At 43.8% G+C, this 22,324-nt stretch overlaps 1 protein-coding gene across 2 annotated transcripts in view; it reads right to left on the bottom strand.

Moving 5' to 3' along the window:
- The window catches only part of SCFD2 (sec1 family domain containing 2), a 683,378-nt gene that overhangs the window by 528,670 nt on the left and 132,384 nt on the right, over window positions 1–22,324 (bottom strand). For both annotated transcript variants that reach the window (XM_069744479.1, XM_069744480.1), the window contains exon 4: window positions 21,979–22,154. In XM_069744479.1, the coding sequence (XP_069600580.1) occupies window positions 21,979–22,154 (176 nt within the window). The remainder of the gene's footprint in view (window positions 1–21,978; window positions 22,155–22,324) is intronic.

The following is a 22,324-nucleotide window of genomic DNA, read 5'->3' as shown; positions in this document are numbered from 1 at the left end:
GAGCTGAGAAGGAAGGAGCACTATTTGGCTTTTGGAGCGCAGATTTTGCTAGTATAGCTTGCGGATGACATTTGTGGAGCCCCCAAAGGTATCAGAACAGCAGAAAATCCCCCAAAGTGACCTACTGCAGAAATTGAACTTCTCAATGAATTCATCTCCATTTGCAGGGATTATTTTGTTACATCCACGCCAGGCTTTTTTTCTGGACAACTGCTAATATGCCACTTTAGTGCCCATATGTTGTTCCACCCCTACTAGGTTGTGCCCCCATACATTGAGTGCCTCTTATATTATAACGCCCCCATACATTGTGACCAGCTGGTGCTTCTGGTGACAAGCACCACGTAAATTGTTAATTGGGTTCTGCCACCTACAATGCCAAACATGTGGCCGCTTACTGCGGTTTAGGAACAGTGGGGCTCAGAAGAAGGGGTCATTTGGATTAGGGAGCACAGATTTCACTGGAGTTTATTAGAGGGGGTGGGAGCAGTGTCGCTTCTCCATAGTCGTTCTACCAGGAACCCCTATATTTCCAGTGACAGATGACGCATCTGAGTGGGGGCTGGTTTTGGGTGGGATACATTAGGGGTTTCATTGGTAACATGTTAGGGTACATAACATGTTTTGATCTCTTTAAGAGATCACATTCTTTTGTTCTACGCAAAGCACTTAAGTCGGGGTCTCTGTGTAAATCCCACAAAAATGCGATTAGACGAAACACACTTATGCGCTAAATAGACACCTAAAATGATGGGATCCTGCTGGAACATAGAATAGATGTAGTCTCCATCTGCCTCATAAGTGAGAGATTTTGTTGGGGATTTCATCTGAATAGCATTTTTTGGGGTTTACATGGAAATCTAGACATAAGCACTCAGTGGAGAGCACAAGATAAATGTGAGCCGAGCCTTATTCTAATTTTTGGGAGGCACAATGACCAAATAGACAGCAGTACAAGAATAGTACTTATTTTTATTTTTGCGCGGTTCACGGTGCGGTATAAGTGATTAGAAAGTTTTATTAATCGGGTCGATGCGATTACAGCAATACCAGATTTTTATTGGGTTTCTTATGTTTTGCTGCTGTCACACAGTAAAAAAAAAACCTTTTGTTCTAAAAATTATTGTTGTTATTTATTAATTATTGAGGGGTGATTTTGCGCTGCTCACTGTGCGCTAAAAGGGATTAGACCGAATTATTTGTCGGGTCAGCACAACTACAGCAATACGAGATTTATATATTTTTTTGGCTTTGCTACTGTAAGTTTTATATTTTTTGATGAATGAGCCATATTAGGGTTTGTTTTTTGCGGGATGGTTTGGAGTTTTCACTTATACCAATTTTTTTTTACGTATGACTTTTTGATCGCTTTTTAGTCTATTTTTTTATTTAGCATGATGAAAAAGCAACATTGTTGGCATTGTTTTTTTTTTCTTACGGTGTTCACCATAAGTTGTACAGAGTGTGTAATTCCAGATGCAGCAATGCCAATATTTGTACTTTTTTTTACGCGAATAGTGCATTTTTAGTGATTTGTGTGCACTTTCTTGTGTGTTGTTTTACTTTATTACAAATTTTATTTTATTTTATTTTTTTTTTTACTTTTTCACTGTGTGACTTGTATATTTTTTTTTACTTTGATGTCTGGTCTCGTGTACTGCATTGCCTGAGGCCTGTCAGTGTTTCACTGACTCAGTATGTTAGACTATGAGGTCAGTGAGATCTAACAGGTTACCGTACCATGGCATCCCGTAAGTTTACCATGGCAATGATCGGCAACCACGATTACGACCGAAGGGGGTCGATCCTGTTAAAGGTGGTCGTTTAACCCCCTTTTAACCAGTGAGATACATTGCGACAGTGGTATTTAAGGGGTTAATTGGCCCTGATCGGCCAGGGACGATGACATAAGGGTGTTAGCTGTCATGTACAGCTGTCACCCATGGGATTTGCACCTGCAGCAGGGTGTTATTCACTTATTCCTGCCTGCCGCTTTAGAACAGTGATGAGAGAATAAGGCCCCTTAACGACCAAGGTTTTAATGCATATTGGTGGTTGCTAAGGGGTTACATCTTTTTTACTATTTTCGGCATCACAAACCTGTTACTCTGTGCGCACAGTAACATTGTATTAGTGATTGTTCTGTGTGCACATAAGTGCGGTCGGCCAGTCTAAACAGGTCAAATGATCGCCAGTTAACCATCCGACAGTTGCCAGGGTTGAAATGTGTAAACCTAGCAATACTTTCATCAATTGGACACTAATGCATATCTTACACCCCTTAGCCCTGAGCGATTTTTCCTTTTTTTTTTTAATTTTTGCTTTTTTCTCCCCTTCTTCCCAGAGCCATAACTTTTTTATTTTCCCGTCAGTATAGTTGTATGAGGGCTTGTTTTTTGCAGGATGCATTGTACTTTTTATTTACACCATTCATTCTATCAGACAGTGTACTGGAAAACAGGAAAACGTGGTGAAATTGCAAAAAAAAAGTGCAATCCCACAATTCTTTTGTCTAGTTTTTCACTTACCATGTTCACTATATTGTAAAACTGTACTGGAAATATGATTCTCTACATGATCTGAGTACGCAGATACCAAACATGTATAGGTTTTCTTTAATATAAATAGAGAAAAAATTCTGAAATTTATGTTTTTTTAATTTTGTCGCCATTTTGTAGACCCGTAACATTGTCATTCTCCAAGACGTGTGGGTGTGGCTGTGTGAAGGCTTATTTTTTGAGCCCTGACCTGGTTTTTTTTTATTGACACTATGTTTAGGTAGATACAATGTTTTTATCACTTGTTATTGTATTTTATTGCATATGTTGCGGTGGCCAAAAAAACAATTCTGGCATTTTTTTTTTCGTTACGCTGTTTACCAATCTGATTAATTTATTTTACATTGTGATAGATTGGACATTTCTGTACAAAATGATACCAAATATGTGGTTTTTAAAAAAAATTTAATTGTGGAGTTAAGAGCTGCCCCTGTATGTGCTCAGAGCTCCTCACCGCCACAGCCCCTGTATGTGTTCAGTGCTCCTCACCGCCACAGCCCCTGTATGTGCTCAGTGCTCCTCACCGTCACAGCCCCTGTATGTGCTCAGTGCTCCTCACCGCCACAGCCCCTGTATGTGCTCAGAGCTCCTCACCGCCACAGCCCCTGTATGTGCTCAGTGCTCCTCACCGCCACAGCACCCTGTATGTGTTCAGTGCTCCTCACCGCCACAGCCCCTGTATGTGCTCAGTGCTCCTCACCGCCACAGCCCCTGTATGTGCTCAGTGCTCCTCACCGCCACAGCCCCTGTATGTGCTCAGTGCTCCTCACCGCCACAGCACCCTGTATGTGTTCAGTGCTCCTCACCGCCACAGCCTGTTTATGTTCAGAACTTCCCACAACCACAGCCCCTGTATGTGCTCAGTGCTCCTCACCGCCACAGCCCCTGTATGTGCTCAGTGCTCCTCACAGCCACTGCCCCTGTATGTGCTCAGTGCTCCTCACCGCCACAGCCACTGTATGTGTTCAGTGCTCCTCACCGCCACAGCCCCTGTATGTGCTCAGTGCTCCTCACCGCCACAGCCCCTGTATGTGCTCAGTGCTCCTCACCGCCACAGCCCTGTATGTGCTCAGTGCTCCTCACAGCCACTGCCCCTGTATGTGCTCAGTGCTCCTCACCGCCACAGCCTGTTTATGTTCAGAACTTCCCACAACCACAGCCCCTGTATGTGCTCAGTGCTCCTCACCGCCACAGCCCCTGTATGTGCTCAGTGCTCCTCACCGCCACAGCCCCTGTATGTGCTCAGTGCTCCTCACAGCCACTGCCCCTGTATGTGCTCAGTGCTCCTCACCGCCACAGCCACTGTATGTGTTCAGTGCTCCTCACCGCCACAGCCCCTGTATGTGCTCAGTGCTCCTCACCGCCACAGACCCTGTATGTGTTCAGTGCTCCTCACCGCCACAGCCCCTGTATGTGTTCAGTGCTCCTCACCGCCACAGCCCCTGTATGTGTTCAGTGCTCCTCACCGCCACAGCCTGTTTATGTTCAGAACTTCCCACAACCACAGCCCCTGTATGTGCTCAGTGCTCCTCACCGCCACAGCCCCTGTATGTGTTCAGAGCTCCTCACCGCCACAGCCCCTGTATGTGCTCAGTGCTCCTCACCGCCACAGCCCCTGTATGTGCTCAGTGCTCCTCACCGCCACAGCCCTGTATGTGCTCAGTGCTCCTCACAGCCACTGCCCCTGTATGTGCTCAGTGCTCCTCACCGCCACAGCCTGTTTATGTTCAGAACTTCCCACAACCACAGCCCCTGTATGTGCTCAGTGCTCCTCACCGCCACAGCCCCTGTATGTGCTCAGTGCTCCTCACAGCCACTGCCCCTGTATGTGCTCAGTGCTCCTCACCGCCACAGCCACTGTATGTGTTCAGTGCTCCTCACCGCCACAGCCCCTGTATGTGCTCAGTGCTCCTCACCGCCACAGACCCTGTATGTGTTCAGTGCTCCTCACCGCCACAGCCCCTGTATGTGTTCAGTGCTCCTCACCGCCACAGCCCCTGTATGTGTTCAGTGCTCCTCACCGCCACAGCCTGTTTATGTTCAGAACTTCCCACAACCACAGCCCCTGTATGTGCTCAGTGCTCCTCACCGCCACAGCCCCTGTATGTGTTCAGAGCTCCTCACCGCCACAGCCCCTGCATGTGCTCAGTGCTCCTCACTGCCACAGCCCCTGTATGTGCTCAGTGCTCCTCACCGCCACAGCCCCTGTATGTGCTCAGTGCTCCTCACAGCCACTGCCCCTGTATGTGCTCAGTGCTCCTCACCGCCACAGCCCCTGTATGTGTTCAGAGCTCCTCACCGCCACAGCCCCTGTATGTGCTCAGTGCTGCTCACCGCCACTGCCCCTGTATGTGCTCAGTGCTCCTCACCGCCACAGCCCCTGTATGTGCTCAGTGCTCCTCACCGCCACAGCCCCTGTATGTGCTCAGTGCTGCTCACCGCCACAGCCCCTGTATGTGCTCAGTGCTCCTCACCGCCACAGCCCCTGTATGTGCTCAGTGCTCCTCACCGCCACAGCCCCTGTATGTGCTCAGTGCTCCTCACCGCCACAGCCCCTGTATGTGCTCAGTGCTCCTCACCGCCACAGCCCCTGTATGTGTTCAGAGCTCCTCACCGCCACAGCCCCTGTATGTGTTCAGAGCTCCTCACCGCCACAGCCCCTGTATGTGTTCAGAGCTGCCCACCATGGCACCTGTACGTGTTCAGAGCTTCCCACTGTCAAGTATTGTGTATGTGTGCACAACAGTGCCATTTTATATTGTTTTACAGTGTGTTTTATCCGAAATGTCACATTATTTCTAAGTAAAACATACACTGCTGCTATAACAGTCAGTGTCTGGTTTGTGCTACCCGTGAGTCCGGCAGCATGAAATCAAATTCATTTAAAAAAAATAACAAAAAAAATCGTTTACATTTTTGTGTACTCTTTTTTTTTTTTGTCTATTATAATGAAAACTGAGAAGTATATAAAGAAATCTCTATGTGTCCTACTCCTTCATGCTGTCTTGTCGGCAGCTACTGCAGAAATCTTTATTAAGTCTGCAAGCAGGACTCATCTTTCTCAGTTGCTACCCATGCAAAAATGGAGCACTGAGAGCACAGAATTTCTACAAGAATATCTATCTGGCAACTTTCACACATCAGGTTTTTGCCGTCAGGCACAATCCAGCGACTTTTGAAAAAAACTGATCCGTTTTTTTTCACGCCGGATCAGTTTTTTTCTCATAGAGTTGTATTAGCGCCAGATTGCACCTGATGGCCACACGTTTCATCCGTTTTTTGCTGGGTCAAAAATTTCTATTCCGGCGGACGGAGAAAGCGTCCATTTTTCTGTCCGGCGAAAAAACGCCCAGCGACAGTTCCAGCCATAAACAGACTCTCTCTCTCATCTAGCAAAAAAACGGATCCTTTGCATCAGTTTTTCACAATTTGCACCGGATCCGTTTTTTCCAAAAATAGACGGATTATGCCTGAAGGCAAAAAACTGATGTGTGAAAGTAGCTTAACAGGAAGATCCAGAAAATCATGAAAATTGGGGGTGGAACTAACTAATTTTACTTGTATTATATGTGTCTAGGTTTTCAATTCCTTCAAATTCACCGATTTTCCAGTAATGGTGACTGGTTTACTTACTGTCTTGCTTGGGATCAGCATATTTTCTGATGTGTCTCAGGAAGCTTTTTATGTCTGTACTTATAACCACACCGGCCACACAGTGTCATTTTCCATAATCTAAATTTTAGACTCCAAAACTTACAAGTTTTGAAAATACGGTACCTAATGTTTAAGGTACACATAGCCCAAACTAAAGCATCATTACAGAGTAATTTAGTAAAACAATTCTTGTGTGCTTTACTTTTTCGCGACAATTTTCATTTCTTTTTTAAACCCTGGCAGAGATAAATTGCTTGCATCCATGTCAGTGTCCGTAAGGGAATGAGCTGTGCCTGTTTTTACTTTAAATGTGGGAACCACACCCTGATGTTTCCAGTCTCTCCCAAATGAAGTCATTATCTGCTGTTTTGTTTCATTCACAAGCTGGAAAATGAAAGAATGCAAAAAGAAAATGTACAATACCAAACAAGGTTCAAAAGGGCATACGAGAAACCTCTCATCAACATCAATACAAAGAAGACTCTACCCGAGTTCACTATTTTAAATATTTTCGCATATTTATAGTCCTGATTAAAAATGGTCTACCAGACCCTCTACTTCGATATCTGGAGATGATTCCTTCCTTTGAGGGAAATGGGATAGGCCACCTTACACTCAAGTCCTTGGCATTCGCCGACGACATATTACTCATGATAGCCAATCCTAAGGAGTACATTCCTTTCATAATGGAGGCTTTCTATGAGTTTGGAGAAATCTCGGGATTCCGCATAAATTTTAACAAATCCAAGGCTTTAGCGATCTTCAGGAATGCTTGACAAAGGTGGCCCTTCCCTTTTCCATTTCAGTGGGGGCATGGTTCTTTACGATATCTGGGTATTCTTCTACACTCCAACCCACATACTATTTAACAACTTAATATCCGACCCTTAATACCTGCCATTACTTGGGAAATACAATCTTGGACGTCTTTTAAATTAGCTTTCACGGGTAAAGCTCACCTTATTAAAATGGTTTCCTTCCCTAAAATACTCTTCCCTTTACAAATGCTACCTATTCTATTATCTAAAGCTGCTGATCAACTTGTAACTAAGATTTTTCGACAATTTAAATGGGGTTCGAGGATCAGTATTTTTAAATTGCAATAGGCTAAATCTTTGGGAGGCCTCAATTTTCCAAATTTAAGATTGTATAGTGTTGCAGCCATTTTCAGACATTCTTTTGATTGGATTTGGGCCCATACAAAATTTATCAACATCCCATTAGATGAAGCAATGTATGGACTGATCAGTTTTCCTGCCTTACTCCATTTACAACAAAATAGAGTTCCCGCTGCAATCAGGGATAATCCTGCTACCTGCAAGTGTATTCTGCATCTGTGGGCACAGGATGCAACCCCTTTACTAAATTGAATTTCTTCGAAGGTAACATATTTGTTTAAAATGGATTGGATTGGATTGGATTGAGTCCATACTTCATAAAAAAAGTTATACAGAACGTTTTTTCCTCACATGGTCCTCCTTTTTTGATCCGCAGCCACTACCGGTTCGTCAAGCATTACATGGTTGCTTTCAATTCACCGATTGGTATATGAGAGAGCTTATATCTGGTAACACACCTATTAGGCTTACCTAATTAAACCTGCAGGGTATGCAGCGTGTGGGGGTGGGGGGGTGGGGTGGGGGGGGAGTTGGGTCGGGGCTGATTGTTATACTGAATAACCCTGTCTTCCTTTGAATTTTTCAAGCTACACTTTCTGGATATTGTTATGCCCTTCTTTGTCTTTATATGCTAAGTATGTTACTGATTCTTATATTGTTTGCAGACTGTTATAAATATTACAAAAAAAATGGTCTACCTATTTGTGCCTACAGATTCTGTGATATAACTATAATGTCCTCATGATTACAGACTACAAAGAAACGGTGAGACGGTGAGAGTTGCCTAGAGATGAACGGATCTGACGAGATTTGATTTTGCCAAATTGCATGGATTTTACCGGGAAATTGGATTTGCAACAATACTTTTTCCCATGTGTGAGGGTGGTGAAGATGGCGTTCCACTCCACTAGAGACTATTGTGTGTTTGGACTCCTCTGAGAACTCCAGTTTTTTTAATGTATTTTGCATGTATTGTACTGATTTCTATTGTTATGGTTGGATGTCACAGGGTTAACTGTAAGGCCGGACCACAGAGGGGAGGAGGATTGTGAATTTCAGGGTTAGTTTCAGGAAGAAGAAGTTAGAAAAGTGTTAGCAAGAAAAGAAGTAGGACACCCTCTAATCAAGGTGATTTTCACCTGGGTGTGTGTATGTGAAAGAAGACAACAGAGGAGCAGACTGACAGAAATGGAACATTTCAAAAGAATTCCATTGGCGGCAAAGGGGGAAAGGGACAAATATCCAGCAACTTGGTTTAAGTCCCTAAGGGTCTCTGGGGAACTGATGAGTGTCAGCCAGGTGTTGGAGGCTGCGGGTCCGAGAAGAGACAAATCAGTGAGGCTTGGGGCACACTCAGTAAGTTGGCAGCCATAGGCACTTCATTTACGTAACTCCAGAAAAATGGGCTTGAAAGATAATGATCACCGAAAAGCTCAGCTAAAGTGCTGTTATAGCTAGGAAGACTGGATATTCTTAACTTGTTCTGCAAACTTCACCAATTACAGTAAGGAAAAAAAGTATTTTGTCAGCTACCAATTGTGTAAGGGTACCGTCACACTGAAACGACGCTGCAGCGATACGACAACGATGTCGATCGCTGCAGCGTCGCTGTTTGGTCGCTGGAGAGCTGTCACACAGACCGCTCTCCAGCGACCAACGATCCCGAGGTCCCCGGTAACCAGGGTAAACATCGGGTTACTAAGCGCAGGGCCGCGCTTAGTAACCCGATGTTTACCCTTGTTACCAGCGTAAACGTAAAAAAAACAAACATTACATACTTACATTCCGTGTCTGTCCTCCGGCGCTCTGCTCTCCTCTGCACTGTCAGCGCCGGTCAACCGTAAAGCAGAGCGGTGACGTCACCGCTGTGCTTTCTGGCTGGCCGGCGCTGACACAGGATGCAGGAGGAGTGCAGAGAAGCAGAGCGCCGGGGACAGACAGCTGAAGGTAAGTATGTAGTGTTTGTTTTTTTTACGTTTACGCTGGTAACCAGGGTAAACATCGGGTTACTAAGCGCGGCCCTGCGCTTAGTAACCCGATGTTTACCCTGGTTACCAGTGAAGACATCACTGAATCGGCGTCACACACGCCGATTCAGCGATGTCAGCGGGAGATCCAGCGACGAAATAAAGTTTCAGACGATCTGCTACGACGTACGATTCTCAGCGGGGTCCCTGATCGCAGTAGCGTGTCAGACACAGCGAGATCGTAACGATATCGCTGGAACGTCACGGATCGTGCCGTCCTAGCGATCAAAGTGCCATTGTGTGACGGTACCCTAAGTTCTACCACTTAAAAAGATGAGAGAGGCCTGTAATTGACATCATAGGTAGACCACAACTATGAAAGTCAAAATGAGAAAAAAAATCCAGAAAATCACCTTGTCTGCGATTTGACTGCTTTATTTTCCCTCCTGATTCTCTCCTTGTAAAAGAGGTACAATTTTTACAACTGAAAAAACAATAATGAAAAAAAACTATTGGAATATTCAATGCAATCTTGAAATTGGACAACTAAAAGGGGCTGCCTAGGAAATGGAGCCTTAAGTAAGGTCATCAATTTCAAATCGGTAGGAGTCTGAACCCAGCACCCCCATGGCACATCTGTTTATTATCTATCAGTGGTATATTAGCAGCTGGATGTAATCACTGAACAGAGCTGTACAACTGAACCACATTATGAAATGTCCACTGCCGGGTGCTGCAGATCAGCTTCTTGAAGCTCATCAAGAGAATGCCAAGAGTGTGCAAAGGGGTATCGTTTCTCCTTATGGAGAGTGACATACCATCTCTGGCTTGTCAAGGTAAGGAGGCTTATTCGCCGTGCAATGCTCCTCTGGGAAATATAATATGCAAATTGCCTCTTCTAAGAAAAAGAGGACTTAAACTCTATAGCGCCACCTGTTGGAAGTAGAGATCCTACAAGTCACAATCAACCCTTCAACGAGTCGTGCAATATGACTTAGGATAAAAGCCAAATTAGTATCTCAATTCGCAGACACGGTGTTTCGGGCTGTTGGCCCTCGTCAGTGCGAAGACGACATTAAAGAGTTGATTGTGACTTGTAGGACCGCTACTTCCAACAGGTGGCGCGTTAGAGTTTAAGTCCTCTTTTTCTTAGAAGAGGCAATTTGCATATTAAGAGTGTGCAAAGCAGTCATCAAAGCAAAAGGTGGCTACTTTGAAGAATCTAGAATATAAGACATATTTTTAGTTGTTTCACACTTTTTTGTTAAGTATATAATTCCACATGTGTTAATTGATAGTTTTGATGCCTTCAGTGTGAATGTACAATTTTCATAGTCATGAAAATACAGAAAAATCTTTAAATGAGAAGGTGTGTCCAATCTTTTGGTCTGTACTGTAATTTGTTGCGTAATTTCTCCTGAGTATGGATATATACAAAACTGACTTTTGGAGTGCAAAATTGGCAGGAATCGATAGCGGACACAATGTTGCGCTTGGAGAGACCCTGATGTGACTAAACAGTGGAAACTCCCACAAGTGGCCCCATTTTGGAAACTAGACCCCTACAGGAATTTATCTAGAAGTTTGGTGACTGCCTTGAACCCCCCAGGAACTTCAAAGAATTTTATGATATTCAGCCGTGAAAATTAAATTTTCCCCCCCAAAATGTTGTTTTAGCCCAATTTTTGTTCTATTTTCACAATGTTAGGAAGAAAAAAATGGACCATATAATTTGTTGTGCAATTTCTCCTCCGTGTGCCAGTACCCCTTATGTGGTGTAAAACTAATGTTTGACTTTTGGAAAGCAAAATTAGCTGGAATTGGTAGTGGACCCCATGTCATGTTTGCAGAGTGCCTATTGTGCCTAATCAGTGGACGTTCCCCCCCCCCCCCCCCACGCACACACACACACACACACACACACACAAGTGACCTCATTTTGGAAACTACACCCCTTGAGGAATTCATCTCCTGATGTGTTGACCATCTTGATACCACAGGTGCCTCACAGAATTTAAAAATATTGGGACGTGAAAAGAAATATTACGTTGTTTCCATGAAAAGTTGATTTAGCCTCAAATTTCTCTTTCATAAGGGTTAAACTAGAAAATGGACCCCACAGAAAACACACATGTTTTCCTGAGTACGCCAATACCCAATATGTGGTTGGAAAGGCAACATATGCAAATAAATAAATAAAAATACAAGTTATTGCTCTTGGAAAGTAGATTGCAAAAAATTGAAAAAAATAAATAAAAATGGCTTAGGCACAAAGAGGTTCAATGCTCAAGAGCTCGAAAAACTGCACCTATGTAGACTTATGTGTACAAGATGGGTAAAATAACACCAGAACCTAATCACAATCAAGTTAGAAAAACATGTGCATCGACTTATGAATTCAATGTATTTATTACACAAGCTACTGCCAGAAAAGTGGTTTCCCCATGTCGCTGTGATCAGTGGTCGGTGATCTGATTTTTTTTGAGCTGATCAAAGAGCGTCTATGATTACATTCAACATTATTCTTTCAACAGTTCAAAGATCTGGAGATGATAAATGATTTTTAGGCGTAAAAAAAAAATCAACTTGTCCAGCTACACTAAAGGGCCTGCAGCACAATAAACTATGGTATAATGACCTTTAATTAGTCTTCGTATAATTATGTTACTCACCTGAATAGCTGATTTCTCTGGGCAATGCTCATATACAGCTGTGCTACACAACGGTGACAGCCTGATATTAATCAGTTGTACAGGATTTGTAAGACATGGCTGCATTCTACTAGAAACAGCGGACAACTTGGCCATGGATTATATCTGGCATTGCAGTAAACATGGTTAAGCTGTAATACCACACACAGCCTGCAGACTGGTGTGGCGCTGATGTTTTCTAAACCTGTACAACCCTTTGGAAAACAATATTTGGCTAGTAAAGAAAAAGACTTCATAAGATATCGTATATTTTCCTGCATTTTATATCTGTTTCTAGACTGTCAGGTATACAATTACACAGACCATGTCTGAGAATTACCCCTGTCAGTATTCCTCTATCCCTAATATACTGCTCAGTGCCTCTTCCAAACATTTCTCTTGTGCTACGTAGTCACATCTGCTTTCCTGTGTTTCTTCCACTTTCTACATGTCCAGTTTAATCAGTTTGCACGTCCAGAGTTCTCCATCACATATCTACTAAGAGTTAAAGGGCTTGTTCATAAAGCAAATCCCTGTCCTCATGTTCCATAAGGCAATGCAAACACTACATGGGATGCTCCAGTGAGCACAGGACCTTCACACAGTTCCCCTGTAGGGGTCCCTATGGGGAAAATGTATAGCAGGACGTGGTTGGAGTTGCCAGGTGTTAGAAATGGTGAAAACCATTCTATTTAAAATGGTAAGAATTTTTTTGTAAGAATCTATGCTACCTACAGCTAAGAGCGCAGAGACGAGACCATGCAATTGCAACACCCGCAAGGGCCGTGGGGTACTTGGAACAGGGTCGCACAGCTCTTAAAGAAGGGGTGGTCACAGCAGCAGTGTTCCTGTCCATGGCCCTGGGCGCGCAATTAAAGGGATGAAGAATAGAGAATGGATGATGGTGGAAATGGGAATAAAGTTTGTATAGGGAAAGGGGGATTGTTCATGACGCCACCTTCGGTGTTCGGCTATAAATGGCCAACGCTGCTTAAAGGGACTCTGTCACCTGAATTTGGAGGGAACAATCTTCAGCCGTAGGGGCGGGGTTTTCGGGTGTTTGATTCACCCTTTCCTTACCCGCTGGCTGCAATATTGGATTGAAGTTCATTCTCTGTCCTCTATAGTACATGCCTGCACAAGGCAATCTTGAAAAACCAAAAATATGTTGGAGGACCAACTGATTGAAAAAAATAAAAAGGAAGCAGAGCTCCTCCAGAGATGCATCATTTTCTCAGTTTCTTCCACACATAGTGGAGGCCTTAGACACTGGGCTGTGCAGGGACCTGTAGTAAGGCAGGTGGCCATAGACGCATTGGTGCTGTCACGATAGGACTGGCGACTAAACTGGGACCAGGGGCACCTTTCCTGGCCCTAACACTATGGGGCGCCCTAGCTCGCTGTTCCCCGAAATACCTCAGATGGCGAGGATGTCGGGGCCTCCGCCCCTGCCCTGTCTCCTAGCTGCAGCCCTGCATCTGTCCCCTTCCCCCACCCAGGGAAGAAAGGCGCTACCGTGTACCGCAGTACACAAACCCGACAGACAGGGGAACAGAGACAAGAGTAAAAGAAAATTCCACTCACACAAATATACTTTCACAAATAACAGGGGTATTCACCAGGGTGTGAAGGATGGGGAAAGAAAATAAGGCAGGTAAGGATGAGGAATTTCGAAGCGTACAAACCAAGCAACAGTCGCACAAAAAACTCCTTCAGCTCTCCAGTCATCTGCTCCTTACTCTCCAGGTCTATCTAGCAAGTGCTAACTCAGACAAGGACCTGGCCAGAAGGCATAGCTTTTATACGAGAGAGAAGTGGCTAACCGAACACAGTTGAATGCAGGGATTACCACATGGCCGATAAACCCCTGTCCTGCTGAAAGAAAGCAAACACATTTAATACACCTGAGAAGTGCTTCTTCTCAGCGGCGAAGCAGGAGCCATCAGACGGTGCAGTCTTCTGGTACTGCTCTGTCGCGGTAACTCCGTGACATGTGCAGAGGAAAAAGTCTGAAAAGAAGGCAGTGCGGCAGACCATTAATTCTCAGAATTGGTGGGAAACCTGGAGGTCAGAAACTCAAGGAGCATTAAGTGACTGTAGAATATAACTATGATATGCCTTCAATTACTAGAATGGAAAGAATCCTTTAAAGGTGTGGTCCACTGCTTGAACAACCTCTTCTTAAGGCTATCCGCACATGTTCAGGAATTTTCGCATTTTTTTCGCTATAAAAACGTGATAAAACCATGAAAAAAACGCATACATTAAGCATCCTATTATTAGAATGCATTCCACATTTTTTGTGCACATGCTGCGCTTTTTTCCGTGCGGGGATTCCGCACACATAGGAATGCATTGATCCGCTTACTTTCTGCATGGGGCTATGCCCACCATGCGGGAAGTAAGCGGATCATATGCGGTTGGTACCCAGGGTGGAGGAGAGGAAACTCTCCTCCAGGCCCTGGTAACCATATAATTGTTAAAAAAAAATTTAAAATAAAAAATCATTATATTCTCACCTTCCGGCTTCCCCGGCAGTCTTCCCGCTCCTCGCGATGCTCGCGTTCCCAAGGATGCTTTGCGGCAATGACGTGTGGTCTCGCAAGACTGCTACGTCATCTGGGGTCATTGCCACTAGGCATTACTGGGAACGCAAGTGTGACCAACCTGTCAATCAGTTTTCCAAGCGATGCTACAGATCACTTGGAAAATGCTTGCATTCTGCAAGCTAATTACGCTTGTAAAACGCTAGTGTTTAGCGGGAAAATGCATGCCAATTCCGCATGCGTTTTTCTCGCGGCAGGGAGTTGCATGTGTGCACATAGCCAAAATGTTATGTCCTCTGTGTAAAATAAAACCTTATATTAACCTCCAATGCTGACACCGTTCCAGAAATCTCAGCAATATTATGACATTGTTATAACACATGAATGCTGCAGCCGATCGGTGGCCGCTGATGGGCTGCAGTGCTCACAGTTCCCTAGGACAATGGAAGTGTGAGCAAAGAAGCAACTGATTGGCTGCAACACAGCAATGTCACATGAGTAGTTCTGGCGCTAACATTGCTGGAAAGGAACGAGTGCAGGAGGTGGGTATTAGCTTTTTTTATGTTACTCTGTGAACTACAGTATTTAGGAGGATGTTGTCTGAACAGATGAAATTGACCACCACTTTACCTGCTGATTGACAAATTCTCCTAGTGATGCAGGGAGTAATCCCCAACTCCACCATCACAGGGATGATAATTGATGTAAGTGATAAAATATTGGTCATATATAGCTTTCAGTGATAAAAGTAAGAAAAATCTCAAAAGAATGAACTTGACCGACAACTGGGCCTGATTCATGAATACCGCGAGAACTTACTGTGAAGAAAAGAGCAGCCAATCACAGCGCTTTCCTGTCAGCGCAGATAACTAAAGCCCCGTGGTGCTTTTTCCTCTTCTGTAATTAAAATGAGAAATGTGAAGTAACCCTAGGAATCCATCTTGCCGGCCAGCCCTATCCCAGTGAGATCACCTACACTAGAGAAGATTACCTCAGCGCTTACTAGAAAAACCGCACGGTTCACAGCCCCGACTCTCCTGAACCTTTGCATCTTACACATCTAGTACAAAGAAACTAATGATAAAAGGAATTAATGAAACGCTCTTAATGGTTATTTCTGGGAAGCCGTCCAGCACATGGAACACATCTGTCTGATAAATCCCTGTATTCTTTGTCATTATTATAGAAAATAATCCTTAAAAGATGATATGTCCCACACTGCACCGTGGGCAGAGCGCCCGCCTCCACAATAACAACATTCAGGGAAAGACATAAAGGTAAAAAAAAAATAATACAGGAAATGAAACGTCATACGTGAGCGATGCCCTGGGAGTTAGATAAACACCATTTATTTTACTTTAGAGAAAAGGTCTTTACGGCTTGTTTTATTAGTCTTATGCTTTCAATCCGAGTCAGACATAATCGGAGGGGATGGAAACGGCCACATTTTCTTTGTAACTTATCACCATACTATTTTACAGCAAAGAATCGGGGAAGGGTCTTGTAATTTTACTTTTTTATTTTTATAATACCTAATACATTTAAATGGTTATTGTGGTTATCACTTATCCACGGGACAGGAGATAATTTGCCGATTGGTAGGTGTCCCTGGAACCTGCACCGATCAGCAGATCGAGCAATTTATATCCCCGTTACAAAATGGCGTGACAGGTAGGACACTCGACTCTCGCTCCATTCATTCTCTATGGTACTGCAGAGCTTGGCAACGCCACGGGGAATAACTGGAGTGCAGGTCAGTCCAAAAGATAACAAAGCACTCACATCTTCTTAAAAAATTGCTTTATTGATCCAGTAATAAAAAAAAGGCACAAACAATGGTTGAAAGCAACAGCACAAAAACTAAAAAGGCGGAAAAGAAATATCTGCTGCGCTCCCAGGCAAGATGTTTCAGACCTCCATGGTCCTTTGTCAAGCATGTGCACTTCAACTCCATTTTAACAGGGTTGAAGTGGCCTTTTCTGTTAATTGGTTGGACAACATCCGATCAACAAGTTATCAACCATCCTATACGTGGCTGAGAACTTTTTGTTTCAGCAGAAAAATGGAAACATGCGAATATTAGAGATGAGCAAATCTCCCAAATTGTCCTCGTATTAGGAGGTCAAGGAATTCGATTTGCAATTCAAATTCATTTGATGTGAATCAAAAGTGTCCTGATTGTCATTTGAAGACATTTATTATTCTCTGAAGTTTCTCCAGATCCAAAAGCATAATAAATAGTGGGCCGAGAAGGGGTTAAAAAATAACAGCACATGATTCCCACCTCGTCCGTGCCTGGAGCCCACATAAACAAGACGCGACCTACGTCATATAGACATTAATGATGTGCATGTGGCTTAACGTGCCGAAGGTCTAGGAGTCCACTCTAGTAGACCCCGAAGGAGCTACAACATGACAACATGAGAGGGGTGAGGAGAGAATGGGAATTTATTATTTTTTAACCCCTTTCAGCACATTGTACTTCTTTATACAGGAGAGTAAACAGACTAAACTATTCCCTACAGAGGCGTCCAGGAGAATATGGTTTACTGTATCGATAACTTTTCTTAACCACAATGGCCGATCTAGCCAACAGCATAACGGCTCCAAATGGTTACCATATAAAACCCACTGTGAACACTGCATGGACTCATCGACTTGCTGGAAGGTTATTTGCTAAGTAATTACTTTAGCCAGTTTCTGGGTACATTAATCTGCAGATGCCGGTGACGGAGACTCCGTACAGTGCGTGGAATGAAGAGGTGATGAAAGCAGATTTCAGTAATGGAAGGCAATCTATAATACTGTTACATAAGGGGCAGCGATGCGCCAGGTGTGCCGCTATCATCAGAGTGCCAGATGACAACATATTACAGAGGAATATTAGTTATATCATGGTAAAATGAATCGCTATATAGTTCTACAGACTCAGAGAGGCGTGATGCATGTGAGCGCAGAACAACCAGCGAGCATTATACAACCCACCAAACACTGCAGTGAAGACGGTCACCGGGGAAAATGTGAGGCTTTGTTTATAAAGTGTCTTCATTGTGGTTTACAAGAGTTACAAAACAACATTGCGATATATTATGTTACTTGAGTCTGGAATAACCACATTATTATTATCAATGGACTATCAAAGGTGGCGAACATTATTGGTGTCACAGAGCCTCCATGATCATCAGACAGGTCGTAAGGCAGCTTTGCCATTAGATTCACGGGCCCGAACCACGGACAGCATGAATCAGACACGGACAACATGAATCATACTCTGTGTGCACAATTAGTAAGAAATTTGTATTTTGATGTTTAATTGAATTATTCAAAATGTAACAAACCTGAAAATGTAAGAAAGGAAAAAGTGAGAAAAAGCGCAGAATTGTTAGGCAAATAAATGAGAAACGGAAATTTTTCCACCTCAATTGATTATTTTCATCTGTTAAATGAAACCCATCACCAGGTTTTTCTCATATAAAGTAGGGCCAGCACCTGTAAGCAGTCACATAAAGTACGGTATACTGGAATGCTGTATACATGTCCCCGATGCGCTCTCTATAAAACAATAAAATACCTTTTATTATCCACACCTATGGGGCGGTCCGTCCGATGGGCGTCGTTGATCTTGATCCGGTGCCTTCTCTCTTCTTACAATGACGTCCTCCTTCCCTGCTTCGTGTGAGGATACTTCCTGGGTCATCCACGCAGTGTCGATGGCATCGTGCTCCAGTGCTGGCGCACTTCTCGCTGTCCTGTCGAGGGCAGAGCAAAGTATTGTAGTGCGCATGTGCCGAAGCTCTTAGCCCTTTCCTCACATATTCGCACTACAATACTTTGCCGAGGGCAGAGAGAAGTGCGCCAGCGCAGGAGCACAATGCTATGGACCTGCATGGATGACGTTGGGCGAGTCATACACATGAAGTGGGGAAGGAGGACGGCAATCAGAAGAAAAGAGGAGGTGCCGGACCAAGCCAGTGACGCCCATCGGACCAGACCACGACGTAGGTGAAGATAATCAAAGCTATTTTTTGTGTTATACAGAGCGGATTGGGGACACATATACAGCATTCTAGGATACTGTGTTTGAGGGCTTACAGGTGCTGGCCCTACTTTATATTAGAAAAACCTGGTGACAGGCTCCCTTTAAGGTGAGAATAATAACCAAACAACTCAACATGTACAAAATACATTTCTAACATTTAAAAAAAAATATCAGTGGTCAATATAGCCGCCCTTCTTTTCAAGAACAGCCATAAACCTTCCAGCTATGGAGTCTGTCAGCTTCTTAATCTGTTGATGATCACCTTTTTGGGCAGCACCAACCACAGTCCCCAGACACTATTCAGAGAGCTGACTCTTTTCCTTCACCATAGATCTCCCATTTAGGAAGGGCCCACGTTTACTTCATAGGGTTTAGGCCAGATGAGGAAGGGGCTGTGTCATTTTTCTTTCATCTTTAAGGTCTTTCTTGTTAGTCAAGCCATGGAGGACTTTAATGCATCGGACTGCATAAAAATCATGGTTTTTTTGAAAGATGCAGACTTAGTACTGTGCCGATGCTTGAAGAAAGTGTCTTCTAAGAACTGACAGTAGGTTTGTAAGTTGATTTGAGTCCATGTTCAACTCGAAAATGAGAAACTAGCTCATATTTAATAATACCAGCCCAGAGCAGTACCCCACCTCCACCCTGCTGGCATTTGCGTTGAAGTTAAAGTCTGTGCTGGTTACTGATCCTGTCCCGAGCCCATGTATGTAGTCCGGCAAGGGTCACTGTCATCTCATCAGTCCATAAAACCTTGGAAAAACCTGTCTTCAGATATGTCTTGGGCCAGTCTTGACGTTTCCCCTTCTGTGTCTTGCTCAGTGGTGGTTGGATTTCTGCCTTCCTTAACTCGCCCATGTCTCTGAGCACTGAGCACCTTGTATTTCTGGGCCTCCAACAAGGTTTCAGTTCTGGGACATGATAGCACTGGAGGATTCACATTTCATTTTTGTGAAATCTTAGGCAGCCAATGTGCTTCTTTTTTTCCACACCTGGTGACTATTTTAAGCAAAACTTTTGATGGTTCTGTGATCACACTCTAATATCATAGCAATTTCAAGAGTGCTGAATCCCTCTGTTGTAAGAGTTGTAACAATTTTTGACTTTTTAGAGTCTTTTTTGGCCCATTTTGCCTGAGGAAAACAAGCTGCCTAATAATTCTGCACACCGTGATAAAGGATGTTGTATCCTTGGGCCTTACCCCCTTATTACACCAATACACGTCACCTGACCTGCTTCGTCCAATAGGAATCCACATTTATACAGCTCAGAGGTGGAAAATATACAGAAAAATAATCATATGATCAGAATACTCACTCCGACTCGCCTAATAATTATCCACACAGCCGTCTGGGGACTATGGTCCCGATTCCTTGAAGTGTTCTTCCAAAAGTCAAACATTGTTCAAGCAACTCAGAAATTGAACAAAAATTTTGCGATTTTGAGGTTTTCCTCTTGGGTCCCAGCTATAGTTGTGAAAGTGGGCGAAGTACGGGCAGGGTGGTGCATGACTACACCCACCCGTCTAACTTTTAAAAGGTTAAGAAGTCAGCCAGCCTTGTTTTTACATGATGAAGCTCACTCCTGTGGTGTGTGCAAACGTTACAGCTAAATACACCTCTCACAGCCAAAACCAAGAGTAATATATTGATGCCATCCATCTTGTATGCACAGAGGGCTCTTTCACATTTCATTAACCTTTTACACATTCATCCTCAGTGATGCCAGCCTGGACTTGCATTATCGATAGCAGGATTGTGTGCCCGTCTATCACATACTAGACTCCGTATAATCACTACTTGTATTAGCTTCTGCTGCTTGGTAACTTTGGTGAGACCCTAACAGTGTGATGAGGATGGATTGCTCCTTTTTAGGTTTCCATACTTTTGCAATCCCATCCTGAATCCTCCCACATACAGACAAGAATAGCAATTGGTAGTCAGTGACTTTAGGAAATGGCAATTATGTGCAGGCACTGGCACACAGTAATATCAAGCGGGCAGCTAGTAACAGCTAGCACTAAGTATTTAAGGTTCTGGTACTTAGTAACAGTAATTGGCATTAAAGGGATCCTGTAGTCACTTACACCCTTTCCTAAACGCGGGTAGCATGAAATCCTGACCGGGCCCTTCGTACAGTGAACTAGATTTTACTCTGAAAGGCTGTAATGAATACAATCTTGTCACCTAGGCGGTTCCCCTCCATCTTCCTGCCGCCCGGGATGGCTTGATTGACAAGTTTCTCCCCATACACAAATATGGCAAAGTTGAGAAAGCATAGAGAAGCCAGAGGCGTGCTACCCAGCAGACATTTACGAAGGGTGGCCCCACGAACAAACTACATTTTCATCAACATTCAACACATCTTGCAATAACAATAAGTTCCACAAATGGATGTGTTAAAGCATCACTCCAGCAATTTTTTCAGCGCTAGAGTGGTGCTTCAAACTTAAGGTCCCGCAGCTCCATCTTGTAACTGCAACTTCTGACTGGCCAGATGTCAGGAGCTCCCAATGCAAATCTATGAGAGGCAGAACGAGGCTTTCACAGACTTGCATTGAAAACGTTTCCTCCGGCTCGCTCCATGAAACACTGGGTCTAGCAGGTCACAAACTGCTGGAGACTGACAAGAGCAGCGGCGGGAGAAGGGAAGAGGGCGGCAGGTAAGTAGGGTCAGGGACCTTATATTAGAAGCACAACTCCAGTGGTGAAATATAAAAAACTGCTGGAGTGATGTTTCAAGAAAATGTTCCTGTTTTGCAATAATCTTAATAAATGTAACCCTGTTATGTACTGTTGTTTGGTGTGTCCAACCAAGCAGAATGGCTCGAACTGCAGGCTTTCAAAGTTAACATTTCTCTGCCTGTTTTATCACAGGAGCGTTTGCTTCTGCTGCATTACCGGACCTCTGAGCACATCATAAATCACGTCAGTGACATAAGTGCTCTAGCATCTGCTGAGCTTGTACAGCAAGTCACTGACTTGATTTATGAGGCTCTCACAGGACTGATGATATAGCAGAAACACTCAATCCTGTGATAAAACAGGCATGGAAATGCATTACCTCTGAAAGTAGTCTGTATACCAGGGCTGTGGAGTCGGTAAGCCAAACTTCCGACTCCTCAATCTCCATCACACCGGCTCCGGCCCCACCAAAATGGGCTCCGAATCCGACTCCACAGCCCTGCTGTATACTCTCTTATCATAAGTGACTTATGCTTACCCTGCCATGAATTGGGACAGCTTTGCACGGTCAGACACAGCCATTATACCATTCATGGCCACACATGAACTTTGCTAGTGGTACAATTCCTTTAATTCCTTGTTGATATGAAATTTTTACTCTACATGGGTTTTTATCTGCAGTTTTATTGTGGCTGAAAAATTTACATATACATAGAATTTACCTGCAAGACAAGCCTTTCAAATGCCAGTAAGGTGTCCCACTTGGAGCATTCAGGATGTTTTAATGCCTGAACTGCGGCTAATGCCAGCTGAAGCAGACCACAGTGGTTTTCTAAAGCTTGTTTGCTTTGTTTGAAGACCAGGGCATGGGATTTGAGTTGTTCAGTAGTCACTCTACCTGCGAATAACAAACAAAGCCAACATTATAAAATATTACCGTATATGTAGATATAGAATTTCAACACACAAAATAGCAAAGTAAACAAATACAAAAAATTGCTGCATTCATTTTTTTAATGTTTTTTTTTGCCAGTTAGAATCCAGCTCTTATGCCTTGAACACGTGACT

Source organism: Ranitomeya imitator, chromosome 1 (assembly GCF_032444005.1).
Source record: "Ranitomeya imitator isolate aRanImi1 chromosome 1, aRanImi1.pri, whole genome shotgun sequence".
Lineage (NCBI taxonomy): Eukaryota > Metazoa > Chordata > Amphibia > Anura > Dendrobatidae > Ranitomeya > Ranitomeya imitator.
The sequence above is the reverse complement of the archived record's forward strand: the minus strand, read 5'-3'. Positions and strand labels throughout refer to the sequence as shown.